Below are 16,177 nucleotides of genomic sequence, written 5' to 3' on the forward strand. Positions count from 1 at the left end.
GGTTTAGATTATTCCGGATTCATGCAAGAAAATCGTATCGTATGTCAGACACCGGGTAAGTGTCGGTATCTCCCCTCCGCGGGGCAGGTGTGCTCTATGACACAATGATATTGGTTCTTTGTTGAAGACGTAACGATGGACACGTGTGTCTGGGTGTGATCGGCCTATTTTGGCGCCTGCCAGCCACCAAACGCCTTCTCCAACTCCTGCGCAACGGCAAGGCACAGTCGATCCTGGTTAGGGCCGCCAACCACCTGAATGCCGACCGGTAGTCCGTGACGGTTAAACCCGAGAGGCACCTGAGTGGACGGCAGACCGAGTGCATTGAAAATCATCGTGTACATAAATCCGGTGACGTGTCCAAACGATTCGTAATGGCGCAGGGCGGGCTTCGGGAACGATGGCATCAGGAACACTCCGTCAGTTCCTAGTTTATTCTGAGAGAAGCAAAACGAGAGCGTTACCAATTAATTTCCACCCGTTTCGTTGATAAGTGAAATTTGTTATGCCTTACCGTGAAATCCTGCTTGAGCTCTTCGCCCATCTTCAGGTACTTCTTATGCTGTTCCGTGCTCACCGTTGCCTTTGTCGCCGACAGCAAGTACATGAAGATGGTGGCAAACGTATGCTCGGACTGACGCGACACCACCTTCGCCAGCTCCCACAGGAGGCTCGGATTCTTCGACTCGAACACATTGGGCAACTTGTTCAAAGTCTGCAGCAAGGCCGATGCAATCTGCATACTGTCGCAGAAATAGCGGAAATTCAGAGGTTCCGAGTAGTTGCCCTTGTCCTGGAAGTGCTTGACGGCGGTACGTTGTGATTCGCGAATTTCCGGCGATATCGGAACGGCATTCACGGTGAGGTTTAACCGTTGTGGGTAGTAGATTTTCACCTTCGACACATCGACCGGTTCGGCAAGGCGCAGCTTACTGGCGTTCGGTCCACTCATGACCTCCAGCAGCAGGGGAAGATCCTTCGCGTACCGACACATTGGTCCGAGCGATAGAAACTGATCAAAGTGGGCGTCTTCACAGACGGGCAGGTGTCCTTTGATTGAAACAATTCCTGAAGCGATAAAGAAGGATAAAGGTTGTTTATTTAACGTTTCTAGGGATGATTTAGGTTTTGAATAACATTGACAGACACAAACACATTCTATTTAAATTTAAGGTAATTCGGAATATTTGCAATTTCTGTAACTTCTGTAACTAATTCGTCCGGCATCTTTGTGTGAGCACTAAAGAAGAATGGGAAGGAAATGCGTGTATCTTCAAGTGTTCTAAACAATGTTCTAACAAAGCTGATTTATTAGGCACCTCTAGTGACCTGCATATAATAAAAAGCTTAAACGGATATTTTATAATGCAACTCACTAACCATGTTAAACCCCAATACCCATAACTATTCGTAGGAGTCCGCTCATCTAACGTTTGTGTCTATCGAAATTCCAAGTTTGTCGTGCTCGATAGTAACCCAGTTCCTGTTGATGAATCGTTCTGTCAATAAGGTGTGACACTGGCCAAAGTAAACCAAGTGCGCGAATCCTCCACCCCATATGGCGATGCTGGCCCCGGTACGGTTCGATCTTAACCGCAACCGCAAACTACCACCGGCGTGTATCGGCACGCCACGGATGGAATACACAATCAGACCAATTATGGAACCAGTCTCTTGAACAAGTAGTACGTGTCCTCGTCCGTTGTGCTTACTTTCTTCCACTACCGTACAGGGGAAAAGAGGCGAAGGACGGGTGTATTTTGCCTGACTAATGAATGGTTTCGATGGATGCGTCATGCGAGTGCCTAGATAACACTTATCAGCTGAGGCATCCAGCGATAGGTAACGGTTACTTATCGCCAAACCAGGCGTCCACCAATTATTGCTCATTTTGAATCTCGGTGAAAGAAAATGATTCATTCCTACTGAATCATTTTTCCCTTCTCACATGTGCATGGACTAAACTCCGGTAAACCGGAGGATCGCGTAGTGTTATTACATCTAATTAGGAAATTAAGTAACCTAAACGGTGGTGCCTCTAGCAAACCTACCACTTTCTTGCCTACTTCCCTTTTCTACCTCGGCAAAACCGAACACAGACTCGCGAATGCAACAGAAATCGTAATAAAGCTGCCTTCATTAGCATAGTGCATTTCCGAGTTCATTTTTCTTCTCAATGACTCCGATTAGAATGCGGCAAACTGATTTCTGCGAGCAACAAGTTCTCGATACTTCCTGCCTGCACCAACGAACGATTTGACCGTTCGGTGTAGATTTATTGGCGTTGTTTTAGACTGCGAGTGGCAAGATTGCCTGACAACATGCACGATCCCTTGGTTGTTCGTGAGGTTAAAGAGCATCGCTGGCGTACATCCGGATGCGCAGGCTGCAGTTCGGAGGCTAATGATTGCTCGCGTGTATGAGAATTTATTTTTGTCGAGATTAAACATTACGAGAGTACGCAGACATAACAATGTCCCATGCTTTACGCAATGTTTTCTTATCGGAAATGACTAATCTTTAAGACTCGGGAGGGAAAAGTCAGATAAGTAAAATTGGAAAGAGAAAAACATTGGCGCGACCCTTACCTGCCGATGGTTTGTGTCCAAACACTCCACAGAACAGCGCTGGAATGCGGATCGATCCGCCCAGGTCACTGCCGATACCGCACAGCGATGCACCGGCTCCAAGCAGGGCACCTTCGCCACCGGAAGAACCGGCCGCAGTTCGCTGCGGATCGTACGGGTTGAGCGTCTTTCCGGTGACGTAGTTGTACGACTCGAACGCCATACAGTATTCGGGCGTGTTGGAGACAAGAAGCGGAATCGCACCGGCCGCCCGAAGCCTTCCTACCGCCTCACCATCCTCGGAAGCGGTCAGATTTTGTCTGCGCACAACACCACCTCCAAGGGACATACCCTTCAGCGAGCAGCTTTCTTTCACCGTCAGTGGCACTCCGAGCAGTGGTACCTGGCGGGCCAGTTCCGCAAGCTGGCTCTCGTCTCCAAGGCATGCTGCCACACGCTCATCCGCAGCTACCGCTTCAGCGATGGCCGCCTCGAATCGCTCCTCGACGACGGCGTTGATCAGAGGGTTTACCTCACGGATTCGCAGCACGTACGTACGCACAACGTCCACCGAGCTGACCGTACGCCGGCGTATCATTTCCGCCAACTCGGTGGCCGGTACGCGCAGCAGCTCGTCACGGATCGGTGGGAACGGTTCGGACCTCGGTTGCTCACCGCCGAGCCAAGCCAGGATGGGTTCGAGTAGGACGTTTAGCACGCGCAGTATCAGCGCAACCACCTTCAGTAACAGCTCCATTTCGACTGACGCGTCGCGGTTTAGTAGTTGACGAACCAGCCTCAAATACTAGTAGTAGATGAAATGGCAAAACCACGCGAGAGGTACAATTAGTCTAGCGTTGCGGACCAGTTCTCCCACCACTAGGGGAATCTCTGAACTAGAACTCACTAGAACGGAACCGGATAGATTTCACACGATCTACCCTATCCCGGCGCGACTACTAACACTCCCTACGGTTAGGGATTTACTTTGATTTGCTATAACCGTTAGCGAGACAGGTGCAGGAAGCGAATGGCGACGCCGTGTTCCCAGCGACTTGCAATTCTAATGAGTGAGTTCTCAAAGCGCGCAATCAAAGGTCGACCGTGTGGCGCACGATGATGTTTACCGCGAGAAAGGGAACTAAAATTAATGGAAACAACGGAAGAACACACCTTTCTTCAATGGACTACCGACTTCGACTGGAACTTCCCCAGCCTTCTGTGTTGGAACGAAATATAAACTACATCAAATCCACACCGACCGATCCAAGCCTTATCGCACTTGGTCGATAGGGAACGAAACCACACACTGCACCGCTATCACCGTCGGTAGACACTAAAGGGCATCCGGGTGCCAGTGTTGGTGGTTGTTCCGTTTCGGATTTTCGACGGACTTCGGACACTTATCAGCGCGAGCGCACCGATAAAACTCTCCCCCGGAGGATCAGGGCCTATCGGTGTAGCGTGTCGGTGCCTCAAATGTCATCGAGAAATGGGCCAAAACGGCACAACGAGTACGAATAATGCATATAAAAAACAAACGGTCACAACCGTCGAACTTAAATTTATTCGTCATCAGCGAAACAAACGCAACATTCAGCGCGTATTGCTCTACGGCGCAAGGAACGAATGGCTTCAATCGATGCAAGTAGTTAAGTAGACTAACCTAGAACCCAACAGTGATGGCGGCGATAGGGATAGACACTGGAGCTAAAGAAAACCGATGCGGTTGTTTGTGTAATCCCCCCTACCGGTTTCATTTTGGTGCCTGCCAACCACCAAAGGCCGCTTCCAGCTCACGCGCTATGCACAGTCCCAGTCGATCTTGGTAGGGAGCTGCCACGATCTGAATGCCGATCGGAAGCCCATTCCGGTCGAAACCGAGTGGAACGTGCGTCGCCGGAAGTCCGAGTGCGTTGAAAAGCATCGTGTACCCGACGCCCATGATGTGCCCGAAGGACTCGTAGTGACGCAGGGCGGCTGTGGGGTAGGTCGGGAAGAACAGCACACCGTCTGTGCCGAGTGTCTCCTGTGAAATGTGAAAGTAAAAGTTATGAAAAGCGGTTCGACGTGAGTGCGAATTACACTTACGATCATCTGTTCGCGCAGTTTGGACGCCCGGTCGAGGTACGTGTCGAGACGGTCGGCGGAGAAGAAGTGCCTCAGTGCGAATATCACATAGAACATGACACCGGCGAGGCTGTACCGGGACTGACCGAGGGCACATCGAAGCAGCTCCAGGGGCAAACTGGGTGTCGCCTTCGGGTTGTCCGGATGGTGGAAGATGCTCGGAACGTCCTCGAGTGACTGCAGGACACTGAACGCCAGCTCCATTCCCTCCGGTAGGTACTCAAAATCGGCTCGCTCCGTTGCGAGACCGTGACCCTTGAAGTACTGCACCGCTCGGTACAGGGCCATCTTGATGTCGTCGTCGACGGGCACATGGCCCGGGTTGAAGCCCATATCGTCGGCGTAGTAAATCCGGATGTCTTTCGTGCAGACGACCTCGTCTAGGCGCAGTCGGGAAGCATTTTGACCAGCCATGATGTGCAGCAGAGTCGGCAGATCCTTGGCGTACCGCGACATCGGACCGACTGTCAGCAAACGGGCGAACTTTTCGTCCGTCGACATCGGAAAGTGACCGTGGATCGAGATGGCGCCTGGAAATGACCATCACAGAAACGATAAAACAGAGAGAATGACTCATTTATCAAAAAATTCTTTTAAATGATTCGATTATTGAATAAATCAAAGTTATTTTTCAAAATTTATCAAAATTACTTGACCTTGAGAATTTGAAATTTATACAAAAAAGAAATGCGTCTGATAAACATGTTTTTGAGCAATACTATTGGCCACTTTTACTTTATTTTATAATTAAAATAGAAGAACAAAATTATACTTTCACTAATTTAAAAAATCGATTTCTTGTTTAAACAAATCCGTTTAACTTTACATCATGTTCTTGCTAAACATAATTGTGTTTTTAATTTTTTTTTTGTGAATTCTGCTAAATTTTTACCAACCCTAAATAGACAATTTTAAACATACATCGTTTCCTAACAGAAATAAACAGTTTTTGAGTATTTTTTTTCAGCACTTTTGTAAAAAAGAAAAATAAAGAAGTTTGTTTCCATAATTAAGGAATTTGTTTCCATAAATATTTTGATTCCCTTAAGTAAGTGTCTCTTCTCACCTGCCGTTGGCTTGTGGCCGAAGATCCCGTTGAAGTGTGCCGGCACCCGGATCGATCCGGCCACATCACTGCCCACGCCGAACAGGGATGCACCGGCCCCGATAAGGGCACCCTCGCCCCCCGACGACCCGCCAGCCGTGCGCCGCGAGTCGTACGGATTGAGCGTCCTTCCGGTGATGTGGTTGTATGACTCCCAGTTCAGACAGTACTCGGGCGTGTTGGAGACGAGCAGCGGGATGCACCCGGCCGTCCGCAGCAGTGCCACCGCCTCTCCGTCCGCCGTCGCCCGCCGATCCTTGCGAGCCAACGAGCCGCCGGTGATGGGGGCGCCCCGTAGTCCACAGGATTCCTTCACCGTGAACGGTACGCCCAGCAGGGGATAGTTCTTGATCAGCCAGAGTGGCTGCGTGTCGCCGATCAGTACGTCCGCCTTGCGGGCCTCCTCGATGGCCGCCTCGAAGCGTTCCTCCACCACGGCATTGATCAGTGGGTTAACCTCGCGAATCCGCTCGATGTACGCCCGTACCACATCCTCCGAACGGAGCTGCGCGGGAAGGAAAATGAAACGGGAGAAGTGAGGAATGGACCACCGGCTCAAAAATATGTCGATAAACTCAATCACGTTAGGACAGTTAAAGACAAAACACGGACCACTCATTTGAATGTTAAACGGTACACAGTGTCTGCGTTGCTTTTATTGCGTTTTTGTGCAAATTCATCATACCTGTACGATCACGCTAATCGCCAATGATTAGAGGACAAATTCAAGACCTTGTTGGCATTGGTACAATGGAATTGTGTGCACGTGGGGGCAAAGAATTGAACCCGTGAGAAAACTTTAGTGCAACTTACGAATATACAGTTTGACTGTCAACCTGCATGAGTACATGTTTTTAGCAAACTTTTGATAAAACTTATTCATTAAGCAAATGACACCCAAGGCTTATTTTTAAACATTTTATAAATAGACTAAGCTACCCAAAGAACACAATTTTGTAATTACTATATTACAACTTCCTTCCTTCCTACTTTGTTACAACATCCAAATTTTCTTCGATCTTCATTTGTGAAAGATTTGCAGTCAAATTATTAAATATCGTTTCGATTCTTGAAACATCAACTTTATTTTACAACGATTTATATCAGATTATCGAAAAATATTTAACTATCGTTTGGGGTAATTTCGATCTGTACATAATTATGAATGAAAAGTAAATCAAATATGTTGATCGTATTATGCTTCAAGATCATGCTTGATTTGATCAAATCCATACAGGACAGCTACAACGATAGCGAATCAATTTTAATCATATTACAACAGTTACAGTAGATTGTTCGATCGATCGAAAGTACAGTTGAAGGATCAACTCCGGCCACACTTTTCGATCAACCCAACGCCGCTAAACTTTACCCACGTACACATGTTACCACGATCAACAGCACGGTGAGGCGATAGTGACACGATTTCAAACGCAACACGATCACCACGTGCACGAAAGACCATATCTGCAACGGTGAAGCCATGCCACGACCTGCCAACCGCAGGTGGCATGTTTAGGCTATAAAATTTATTGACTTTCGTACCCACGACCACCCGAACGCGGTGCAGTACGACGGGCATGCAAAAACAGCTGTGCAAACCTGTTGAAAAACCTGTCCAGCGCTTCAAATGCAGTACGCACATACTTTTTGGCAAGTACGTTTGTTTGTACGTTTGTCCGTTCGTTCGTTTGTTTGTTTTCTTTATTTATCCCCACCAACTATCAATATCCCGCTGCGGGATAATTGACCGTACCGGTCCCGGTTCACACGCTGTTTATTTCCATCGGTTTGCTCTCCAACGGAACTTTTCGCGGCTTCCGCTTTCAAAGTTTACCGACCATTTTCGCGATCAAGGTAACAACCGAGCGCGATTCGGTTTCATTATCACATTTATGTATATAAATTGGAACTGGCCACAAAAGGCTGCATTTCCGGGGTTTTAGTTTTGAAGCTTACGCCATCTCAACAAAGAAAGCAAATTTTGGTGGCGTATTAAGAATTCCAAGATGTTCTTGCTGTTTTCAAAACCCCCCTACACGATAATGGTGCACGGCAGAATCTCCTTTTTATAAACCTACGTCTTTTTGGGAAGGAAACTGGTTTTCCGATTCAGAACGACAAGACTTCATTTAATTTCTTTCATTCACAAAAAACGTGTCTAACCATCGATACCTTAGACTTGGATGACACCCAAAGTTTTGAGGTTAATCCTAAAGAGGAACACACATGGTGCGTGCCGCGAAAAACCGGTTCCGATCCGATGTTCTAACGGCGGGCGAAATGGCAAAGGCTGTGTGCGTGTATTCCCTAGCCAAAGCGACCGAATGCTAGAATTTGACCGATAGAATAATTGCTGCCGTGCCTCTGTAGGGCAGGGACATGCCAAACATGTGCATGTGGGCAAGGATGAGGTCAATGCTATATCCACATGAGACAGTGGCTACTCCCGATTGCCCCAGCCCGTGACCAAGTGGCCCGACCGTATCCGGCTAATTGCGCCGTGATGGTACGGTCTGGCCCAGACTGGCCCCTCGACGCGTTTCAACGCTCTTGGCCACCGCGAGTGTGGAGCAAACAACGCACACACAACGCCGATAGGAGTGAAGCATCCTCGAGACGGCTTCGTGTTTATTACTATTACTCACAGCCACAGCGTAGCATCGAGCGGTATGTTCTCTACGGGCTTCCGTGCCTCAAGAACCGCAGAACCAATTCCAGGTATGACAGGCCCACTGGTTTTAAGGAATGCTTCCCTTTTTTGTTGTCGCTCAGCAGTATCGTTAAGAGGTTTGGTAACGCATAAAAAACGCTTGGTAGCATCCGGAGCCATCCCGTATCGGTGAAACAATGAATGGATTGTTTTTACCCACTTCCAACGTTCGGGCGGGATGATGAGGAGTTTTTAAGAGTGTCATAATTCAATCGGGTTTCGCTCACGGATTCCGCATAAGGAACATCATCAGGGCGAATGTATGTCATGCATGTTTTCTTCTTTTTTTTTTTAATTTAACATTTGGTCATGGTTTGCCTTTTGTTTTGTAGACCTTAAAAATAGCATTAAAAAATTAGAGTAAAAGACATGTAGAAATCTTTAAGAAAATGAAGTACCAAACAAGGTTACAATATCAAAATTATATCATCCACATTTTTGTAAAACTTGCTGTATTGTATAGGAAAATCCTGAAGAATATAATAACCTAAAACATATATAAATATTTTGCCTCACATTCGGCTTTACAAAAAGCTACTGAAGTTATAAACGTTACATGAATTCGGTGGAATAAAATGTAGCTCACCACAAACTGTGCCAGCTTTCTGACTAATTAACGCCAGTTCCATGCGGAAGCGCAGCCGCACATCGTCACGCTTCTTTTTACGTTCTAATCGTATTTTAATGATCACGCTTTTAAACAAATTAACACAGTCTGGGACACACAAAAACAATCGTGTTTTATCATCCATCCCTTCCCACGTTACAGCAATCAGACTCGCAGCGTTTATCGGACATCATCAAAATAGACATCGGGTGCGAATAAAGTCAAATTGCGATGTACTATTATGCACGATCAAATAAGGAAAAACCAACCACTGGCAGACAATACAATGCAAACATAGTTGAAAAGTTATCATCCACGCACAAAGTGCCGGCATCGATCGCGATCAGGCGAACCGTTGGATGAAGTGCTGTGCTGCCGGTTCAAGTGCGATGTAAGATGATAGGTAAACTATCGAGACGTACCCAACCCATTCTCGTGGGGCCTCTTTGTTTGGCTGTTTGTTTTGGTCACTATCACATGTGGGAACTACTACTTCCCACTGGCAGGGCGAAATATAGAGATATACAGAGTGCGAGCAATAAAGATGAAGATCGATCGGAGGGGTTGCTGTACCGCGTGAAGCACTTCCGTGTTGAGCCTCAAAATGCTGAACGATCGCGAACGCGAACACTGAGGTCAGCAGGGGCATTAGTATCCGGTGGTTACACTTGATCGCACAGGTACGGCCGGTTGAGTGCACTGAAGAAACCGGTCGTAAGGAGTTCTAGTAGGCTCACAGAATTTCCAGCTCAAGTTCTTACCTCCTTGTTGCGTATCCGCTCGGCCAGGTCAACCGCCGGAATGTTCAGCATATCGTTACGGATCTCCGGGAACGGGGTGGTCCGTTTGGTGCCACCGACAAACGCGACGATCGGCTTCAACAGCACGTTCACCAGCCGTAGGAAAAGCCCCAAACATATTAGCCACAGTTCCATGTTGGCGCCAACCAGCTAGGGAGATATCTCAACAGCAAATACCGATTGAAGTGACTTGCAGTTGTTTAGTTCCTGCACGTGAGCACGCGCCACCATTAAAAGTCGACGACAGTCTACCGCACGAACGGCGGTCGAGGTCCTATTCCAAGTCGCCGAACCGAACCACGGCCCAAGCGGACTTCGCTCGGGTTAGTGCGCTTAGTGGTAGAAAGTTTTATGCAAACGATTCAATTAAACCAATTACGGCGAAACATTGGAGAGCCCCGTAAGACACGTCCTGTCCCCGTACCGGCGGGCTTGGCGAGCTTCGCCCGGTTGTATTATAATCGCGGAGAACCACAGAGGTAGTACACACGGACACTAGCTTACGTAAGTGGCTAGGGAATAGTCGCTGGTGAGTCTCTTTAAGCTACACGCCCCGGTCGTAACAACTCTATCGATTAGGTACTCTCTTTCTCCGGGCCGGGTTTCCTTCAGGCACGGGGGCTGGTTATCAGCTCGGTGATTGCGTCACCGCCGAGTGATTGCTCCAGGCGTTCCTCCTGGCACCATGCACTTCCTGTCCAGGCAACAGGCGGCTTCGAGAACAGTCGTATATTCTGGCCCGTGGTGGTTGATCCTCACTCGCAGCGGGACGATGTGGACCACTCTTTTTTACGGGTTTCTCGGTTGGGGGCTAATCGGTTGCAATTGAATGCAGTGCACAACTGCAATGTCCCCTAACTGCAACAGTATCTGCCTTAGGGGGGAGGGGGGCAAAGTGTAAACGTATCCTGTGTTGTGAGATGTTCGCGAATATCCAGAGCAACACGGTTTGCTCACGAACTTGCACCACCGCGACGAAGCGTTCCGAACCGTTCGCAAGCCACCGTTCGACTGTCGCGGTGTTTGTGCTCCTCCATCGTACATTACATCGCGCGAATGATTTCGCGTTCGCTGTTTCAGGCCCCTCACCACCCCCAACGCTCCCGGGCGCGATCCCTGCTCGATCGCGACACAAAGACGCAGAGGACGGGAATCAGCAAGACCCGCCTGTACACGTTCTACACAGATCGCGGAGGCTTATCAACGTGGAGCGAAGCGTATGTTCGGGTCCGCAAGAGGAGTTTCTCGATCATCGCTCTAGCCACCGTCACTCGTACTTAGCGGCGGTACTTAGACGAAGCGTACCTGAAGTGGTAACGCAGGGCACGACCTTGGTGACACCACGCGACCTTACGCGCCACATCGTTGGAGCGATAAATTTTGATGAAATAAACCCTCCCGGCGCGTGGTTCAGCGAAGGAGAAAATAATGTAGTAAACTGCCCCTCCCCCATCCACCAAAACCAACAACGTTGTACGGCTCAGCTAGTAACTCCTTTCGCACATGCAGGTAGAATTCGACAGTGGCAGCATCCAGCGATACCGCTGTTGACCTATAAGGCGACCGCGTGCCACGTTCTCTCGATGTACTAGCAGGCCCGGCAATAGACTCATCGCGATGGCCATCATGGCCGCGTAATTGTACCAAACACGATCACCGCCGACGACTTTAGCCACCATGTGTGTGTGTGTGTATGTTTGTTTGTGCATCTTGCTTGAAAGAAAGCGAAAGCATGCCAACGGAGCCACGGAGCGGAGGGCGAAGGAACATGCGGAAGGTGGCGACCTCGGGCGGAAGACAGCCGTCTCGGGCAAGGACAAGTTCAAGACGAACCCACCGCAAACGGAATCGAGTTGGAAGCACAGGCGAGTAAAATGACTGGTTGTTTTATTACTTGTGTTCGCGCACAATTCCTCATGATCGCAGAGTGATCGTAGCGTATGTGGATCAGGAAGTGATTTTACCATTTTTCATCTTTGTTTATTGCGTTAAATATTAGTTAAAATGTATTTTTCTTTTGTGAATAAAGCATTGTATGCTGTTGAATAAATTCAATAGCCCTTATTAATTTCGTCCGATCGTCCCTTTTCAGGGTGATAACATCAGTCCGTAAAATTATTGTTGGCACTTTAAATTAAATAATAAACGCACCGGAAACAGAAAACATAGGTCTTCGGAACTTTTTTATTTTTTCCTCTCATAAAGATCTCTCTTTACGCACCTTATGTTTCACTTAACGCCCAAACCGGTCGTAGCATAGATCATTGACCGTAATGCGTCAACCTTCCCGCCACACAGCAGCAACGTACCGTCGCTCCGATCGTGTCAGTGCGGAAGTGAACGCATAAAAAATATGGTGCTTCAGCAAGAAACTCCTCCATGCATGCCTTAAGACGCTCGATGTGCAACCAACGATAACATTATGCGCCTCTTGCGGGTCGGATCCAACTATGCAGAGGATCACAATTCGATATCACGACCTTGACTTAGTGTTGGCCGTGATCGGTTACGATTGGTTACAATTTATTCGTGCGTTACAACCGCTTCGTGCGATCGTCGAGACACCAATGTTCTGGAACCGCCGACGGGCACGGTCAGCACTATGCGCAACCTTCACTGAAATTTCTCTTGCACATTCCAATTCCGTAAATGGGGGTTTTTTCGAACAAAGATATTCTGCCTGTCAACCATGAAACCCATTTTCTTGTGGAGAACGTATCATGTTTCTTTTGGGCGTATCCATTTATTCTGATGGTACTTCCTTTTTACCTTGGCAAGGGTCAAGATCGACTACAATTTATCCTGCCCTTGTTTAAGGTTACCCTTTTGCAACATGAGGGTACTACCGGTACAAGATCACACCAGGCACATGTTGTAAGGAACTTTGGAGGCTGTGACCTAACTTCAAATTACATTCATACAATAACTATTTTGTTTCACAAGTAAACGAAATTAAAAATTAACGTTATCCTAACGCACGGTGTTATGCTTGGTTGGAGGTAACGCTATTCTTAAACTATTGTGCTGAGTAATTATAACATTTCGAAAAGTCGGAACGATATGTATCATAAAAGCATACGTATGTGAACAATGTTTTAGCATTTACCTCCTTTAGGAGGTTTTAGCCACTCTTTGTACGTTGATAGAATTTAATTTTTCCTTAAATTTTAAGCAACATTATTTGTTTTTACGATGTGGACAATAGTTAAAGACTATTATTTAATTTTCACATAAAACCGGCTTTGCGCTAGCACCACGTGGGGTATCGTAAAAGGAAGTACCACGTGGAACAGATATAGACAACGTAAAATTATCACTTATCAATCGAATTTGCGTTTTACATTAACTGATTTAAATATTGAGGAGTATGAAAAAAAAAAATCCAACTCCGTGCATAATCACATATCGTTTTCCAAAATACAAATGGTGAATTTTCCGTTACAACAATATTTAAATCAAATCGGAACTAGCTACTTCGATGCTCCACCATGGATCTAGTTAGGTGCACGTTGAAGGCCCCATCTCTACTGCCAGCTGTCAAGAAGAGATGTTGTATTGGTGAATCAAAACGCACATCCATCGGCTCTTATCAGTGACGAGTGGTAAACAACAAACAACAGTGTAAAAAACCGAAACCTCGTGGGATTATCAGATTGATTGCAAGTAGGACGATCTTGTTACCAACAGTGCCCCAACGTAAATCGAACGACACGGTTGCTTACCGAAGATCCCTTTCGTTTTATGAACAGTTTGTTTCCCATCGACAGAGCACAAGCACTCCAAACACGAGGATGGCCGAATTGAATGCAGAGTTTCGTGGATACCGGTCTCCGCTGAGCACCCGCTATGCCAGCAAGGAAATGCAGTACCTGTTCAGTGATCAGCACAAGTTTTCCACCTGGCGCAAACTATGGATCCTTCTAGCAAAGGCCGAAAAGGTAGGTACTTACGTTATGTTGTCCTTGTCACGGTAATTGTATCATCGGATTTCCTACCGTTCCACTAGTCACTCGGGCTGGACATTACGGATGAGCAAATCCGGGAGATGGAGCGCCACGTCGAGGACATCGACTTCCAAGCGGCTGCAAAGGAGGAAGCCCTCACCCGGCACGACGTGATGGCACACGTGCACGTGTTTGCCAAGCAATGTCCACTCGCTGCCCCGATCATTCACCTCGGTGCGACCTCGTGCTTCGTCGGCGACAACACGGATTTGCTTATCCTGAAGGAGGCGCTCGAGCAGCTGCTCCCGAAGCTGGTCGGTGTGATAAAGCAGCTGTCCCAGTTCGCTGTGCAGCATCGCGATTTGCCCACGCTCGGCTTCACTCACCTCCAGCCGGCTCAGCTAACCACGGTTGGCAAACGCTGTTCGCTATGGGTCCAGGACTTACTGATGGACGAACGAGCGCTCCGCGCTTGTCGGGATAATTTGCGTTTCCGTGGCGTCAAGGGAACGACCGGAACGCAAGCTTCCTTCCTGCAGTTGTTCGCTGGCGATGGTGATAAGGTCCGCCAGTTGGACGCGACCGTCACGAAACTGGCCGGTTTCGAGCGCTACTACGCCGTCACGGGGCAAACGTACTCGCGCAAGGTCGATCTCGAGATTGTATCGGCACTGGCCAGCCTCGGTGCGACGGTGCATAAAATGTGCTCCGATTTGCGCCTGCTAGCGTCGCGCAAGGAGCTCGAGGAACCGTTCGAGCAGACACAGATCGGTAGCTCCGCCATGCCGTACAAGCGGAATCCGATGCGCTCGGAACGCTGCTGCGCACTGGCCCGCCACCTCATCACGCTGCAAGCCAACGCGGCCAACACACTGGCCGTCCAGTGGCTCGAGCGTACGCTAGACGATTCGGCCAACCGTCGGTTGACCCTTTCGGAGGCATTCCTGTCGGCGGATGCGTGCCTGCTGACGCTGCTGAATATCTCGCAAGGTTTGGTCGTCTACCCGAAGGTGATCGAGCGAAACATTGCCCAGGAGTTGCCTTTCATGTCCACCGAGAACGTCATCATGGCGATGGTGAAGGCGGGTGGCGATCGCCAAGTGTGCCACGAGAAGATTCGCGTCCTGTCTCACGAAGCGGGTGCCCAGGTCAAGCAGCACGGTCGGGACAACGACCTGGTCGATCGCATCAAGGCGGACGCATACTTTGCACCCATCTTGGGGCAGCTCGACAGCATCCTCGACCCGAAAACGTTCACCGGACGGGCCGCGGACCAAGTGTTGGAGTTTGTCAAGGAGGAGGTCGATCCGATAGTGGCGCTTTACGGGGACAAGGTTGTTACAAAGTCGGCACAATTGAAAATTTAATGCAAGCTGAAACACGCTTTGCGGATGTTCACTAGAGCGATCATCTCGCCTATCAACCTTGTCACCCCGTTTGTGTGTATGTGGCCTTCATCATTTCATGTAATGAGATAACAATGATGTTTGTACCAAGCGGACCGGGCGGTTGTTGTCCAGTTTGTAGAGAATAAATTGACTCAAATTTGACAAATTGGCCTATTCCTTCTTCGTGTTTTCCCGCGACAAAATCATTCTTTCAATCGCCTGGTGGATAATATTGAGAAGTTTAACTACAGATTAACTAAATCAATTTTATTGGTTTCGCTAAAGCTTGTTATCTTATTCTAACTTCTAAGGTGTCAAATTGTAAGCTGTTTATATTTACTCACAAACAAGCCTTTCTTTCTTATATACCGCATGCGATCGTGTACTTTAATGTGCGTTGGTTTGTAAATATATTTTTTTAAACTTGTATTATACATCTCAAAACTGATAACAGGGCATGTGTCATGCCCGGTACTAAGGACGTGTAGTGTAATGGAAACTAGATTCGTTTAAGAAACCAGGCACATCAAAGCGGAGCACAACTAACTAAACAAACACGGATCAACACTGCGTCACGTAACTTCAAACTTAGCGCCTAGAAACTATTTAAAACTCAGTAAGATCGGCAGGCAGCCAGTAGAAGTAGGCGTTAATAGTACACGACCAAAAACAGAATAAAAACCGCTCCTTCCTGACAAACACCGGGGCACTAGGCGATTCCGCACTATCGATTGTTGGCTTGTGGGAAGAGATTAAAGTTGCTATTAATGGAACAGCTCGAGGCAACCGGGCTGGTGCCGGCAAGCGGTCGCTCGATTGTCATCGATTGCTGTGGCACCTGATGGTCCGTCTGCACACCGAGACTACTGTAGATCTCCTTCATCACGAAGAGCATCGTATCCTCCGAGTCCCTGGAAAGCAAA

General features: G+C 48.1%; 4 protein-coding genes across 4 annotated transcripts in view; 1 reads left to right on the forward strand and 3 right to left on the reverse strand.

Moving 5' to 3' along the window:
• Window positions 1-164: 164 nt before the first annotated feature.
• Window positions 165-3,324, reverse strand: LOC131286845 (fatty-acid amide hydrolase 2-B-like). Its single transcript, XM_058315848.1, has 3 exons — window positions 2,589-3,324; window positions 515-1,068; window positions 165-437 (listed from the first exon to the last, which is right to left on the reverse strand). Exons 1-3 carry the CDS (start codon window positions 3,322-3,324, stop codon window positions 165-167), a joined length of 1,563 nt encoding a protein of 520 aa, XP_058171831.1.
• Window positions 3,325-4,323: 999 nt separating this feature from the next.
• On the reverse strand, window positions 4,324-10,057 carry LOC131286846 (fatty-acid amide hydrolase 2-B-like). Its single transcript, XM_058315850.1, has 4 exons — window positions 9,884-10,057; window positions 5,764-6,307; window positions 4,659-5,227; window positions 4,324-4,596 (listed from the first exon to the last, which is right to left on the reverse strand). Exons 1-4 carry the CDS (start codon window positions 10,055-10,057, stop codon window positions 4,324-4,326), a joined length of 1,560 nt encoding a protein of 519 aa, XP_058171833.1.
• Window positions 10,058-13,710: 3,653 nt separating this feature from the next.
• On the forward strand, window positions 13,711-15,410 carry LOC131286541 (adenylosuccinate lyase). The gene is made up of 2 exons (XM_058315504.1): window positions 13,711-13,860; window positions 13,929-15,410. Exons 1-2 carry the CDS (start codon window positions 13,714-13,716, stop codon window positions 15,231-15,233), a joined length of 1,452 nt encoding a protein of 483 aa, XP_058171487.1. The 5' UTR covers window positions 13,711-13,713; the 3' UTR covers window positions 15,234-15,410.
• Window positions 15,411-15,918: 508 nt separating this feature from the next.
• The window catches only part of LOC131284607 (uncharacterized), a 42,040-nt gene continuing 41,781 nt past the window's right edge, over window positions 15,919-16,177 (reverse strand). Inside the window, exon 4 of the mRNA XM_058313470.1 lies at window positions 15,919-16,165. Within this exon, the coding sequence (XP_058169453.1) occupies window positions 15,979-16,165 (187 nt within the window). The 3' untranslated portion in view covers window positions 15,919-15,978. The remainder of the gene's footprint in view (window positions 16,166-16,177) is intronic.

This window comes from Anopheles ziemanni, chromosome 3, assembly GCF_943734765.1.
Source record: "Anopheles ziemanni chromosome 3, idAnoZiCoDA_A2_x.2, whole genome shotgun sequence".
Taxonomy (NCBI): domain Eukaryota; kingdom Metazoa; phylum Arthropoda; class Insecta; order Diptera; family Culicidae; genus Anopheles; species Anopheles ziemanni.

Excerpts from the sequence above, each read along its gene's own strand:
- LOC131286845 (XM_058315848.1), bottom strand. The coding sequence starts at position 3,324 with ATGGAGCTGTTACTGAAGGTGGTTGCGCTGATACTGCGCGTGCTAAAC. Across the intron at positions 1,069-2,588 it reads TGGACACAAACCATCGGCAG|GAATTGTTTCAATCAAAGGA; the intron begins GTAAGGGTCGCG and ends TTATCGCTTCAG. Across the intron at positions 438-514 it reads AGCTCAAGCAGGATTTCACG|AATAAACTAGGAACTGACGG; the intron begins GTAAGGCATAAC and ends TGCTTCTCTCAG.
- LOC131286846 (XM_058315850.1), bottom strand. The coding sequence starts at position 10,057 with ATGGAACTGTGGCTAATATGTTTGGGGCTTTTCCTACGGCTGGTGAAC. Across the intron at positions 6,308-9,883 it reads AGCGGATACGCAACAAGGAG|CTCCGTTCGGAGGATGTGGT; the intron begins GTAAGAACTTGA and ends CTTCCCGCGCAG. Across the intron at positions 5,228-5,763 it reads CGGCCACAAGCCAACGGCAG|GCGCCATCTCGATCCACGGT; the intron begins GTGAGAAGAGAC and ends GGTCATTTCCAG.
- LOC131286541 (XM_058315504.1), top strand. The coding sequence starts at position 13,714 with ATGGCCGAATTGAATGCAGAGTTTCGTGGATACCGGTCTCCGCTGAGC. Across the intron at positions 13,861-13,928 it reads TTCTAGCAAAGGCCGAAAAG|TCACTCGGGCTGGACATTAC; the intron begins GTAGGTACTTAC and ends CCGTTCCACTAG.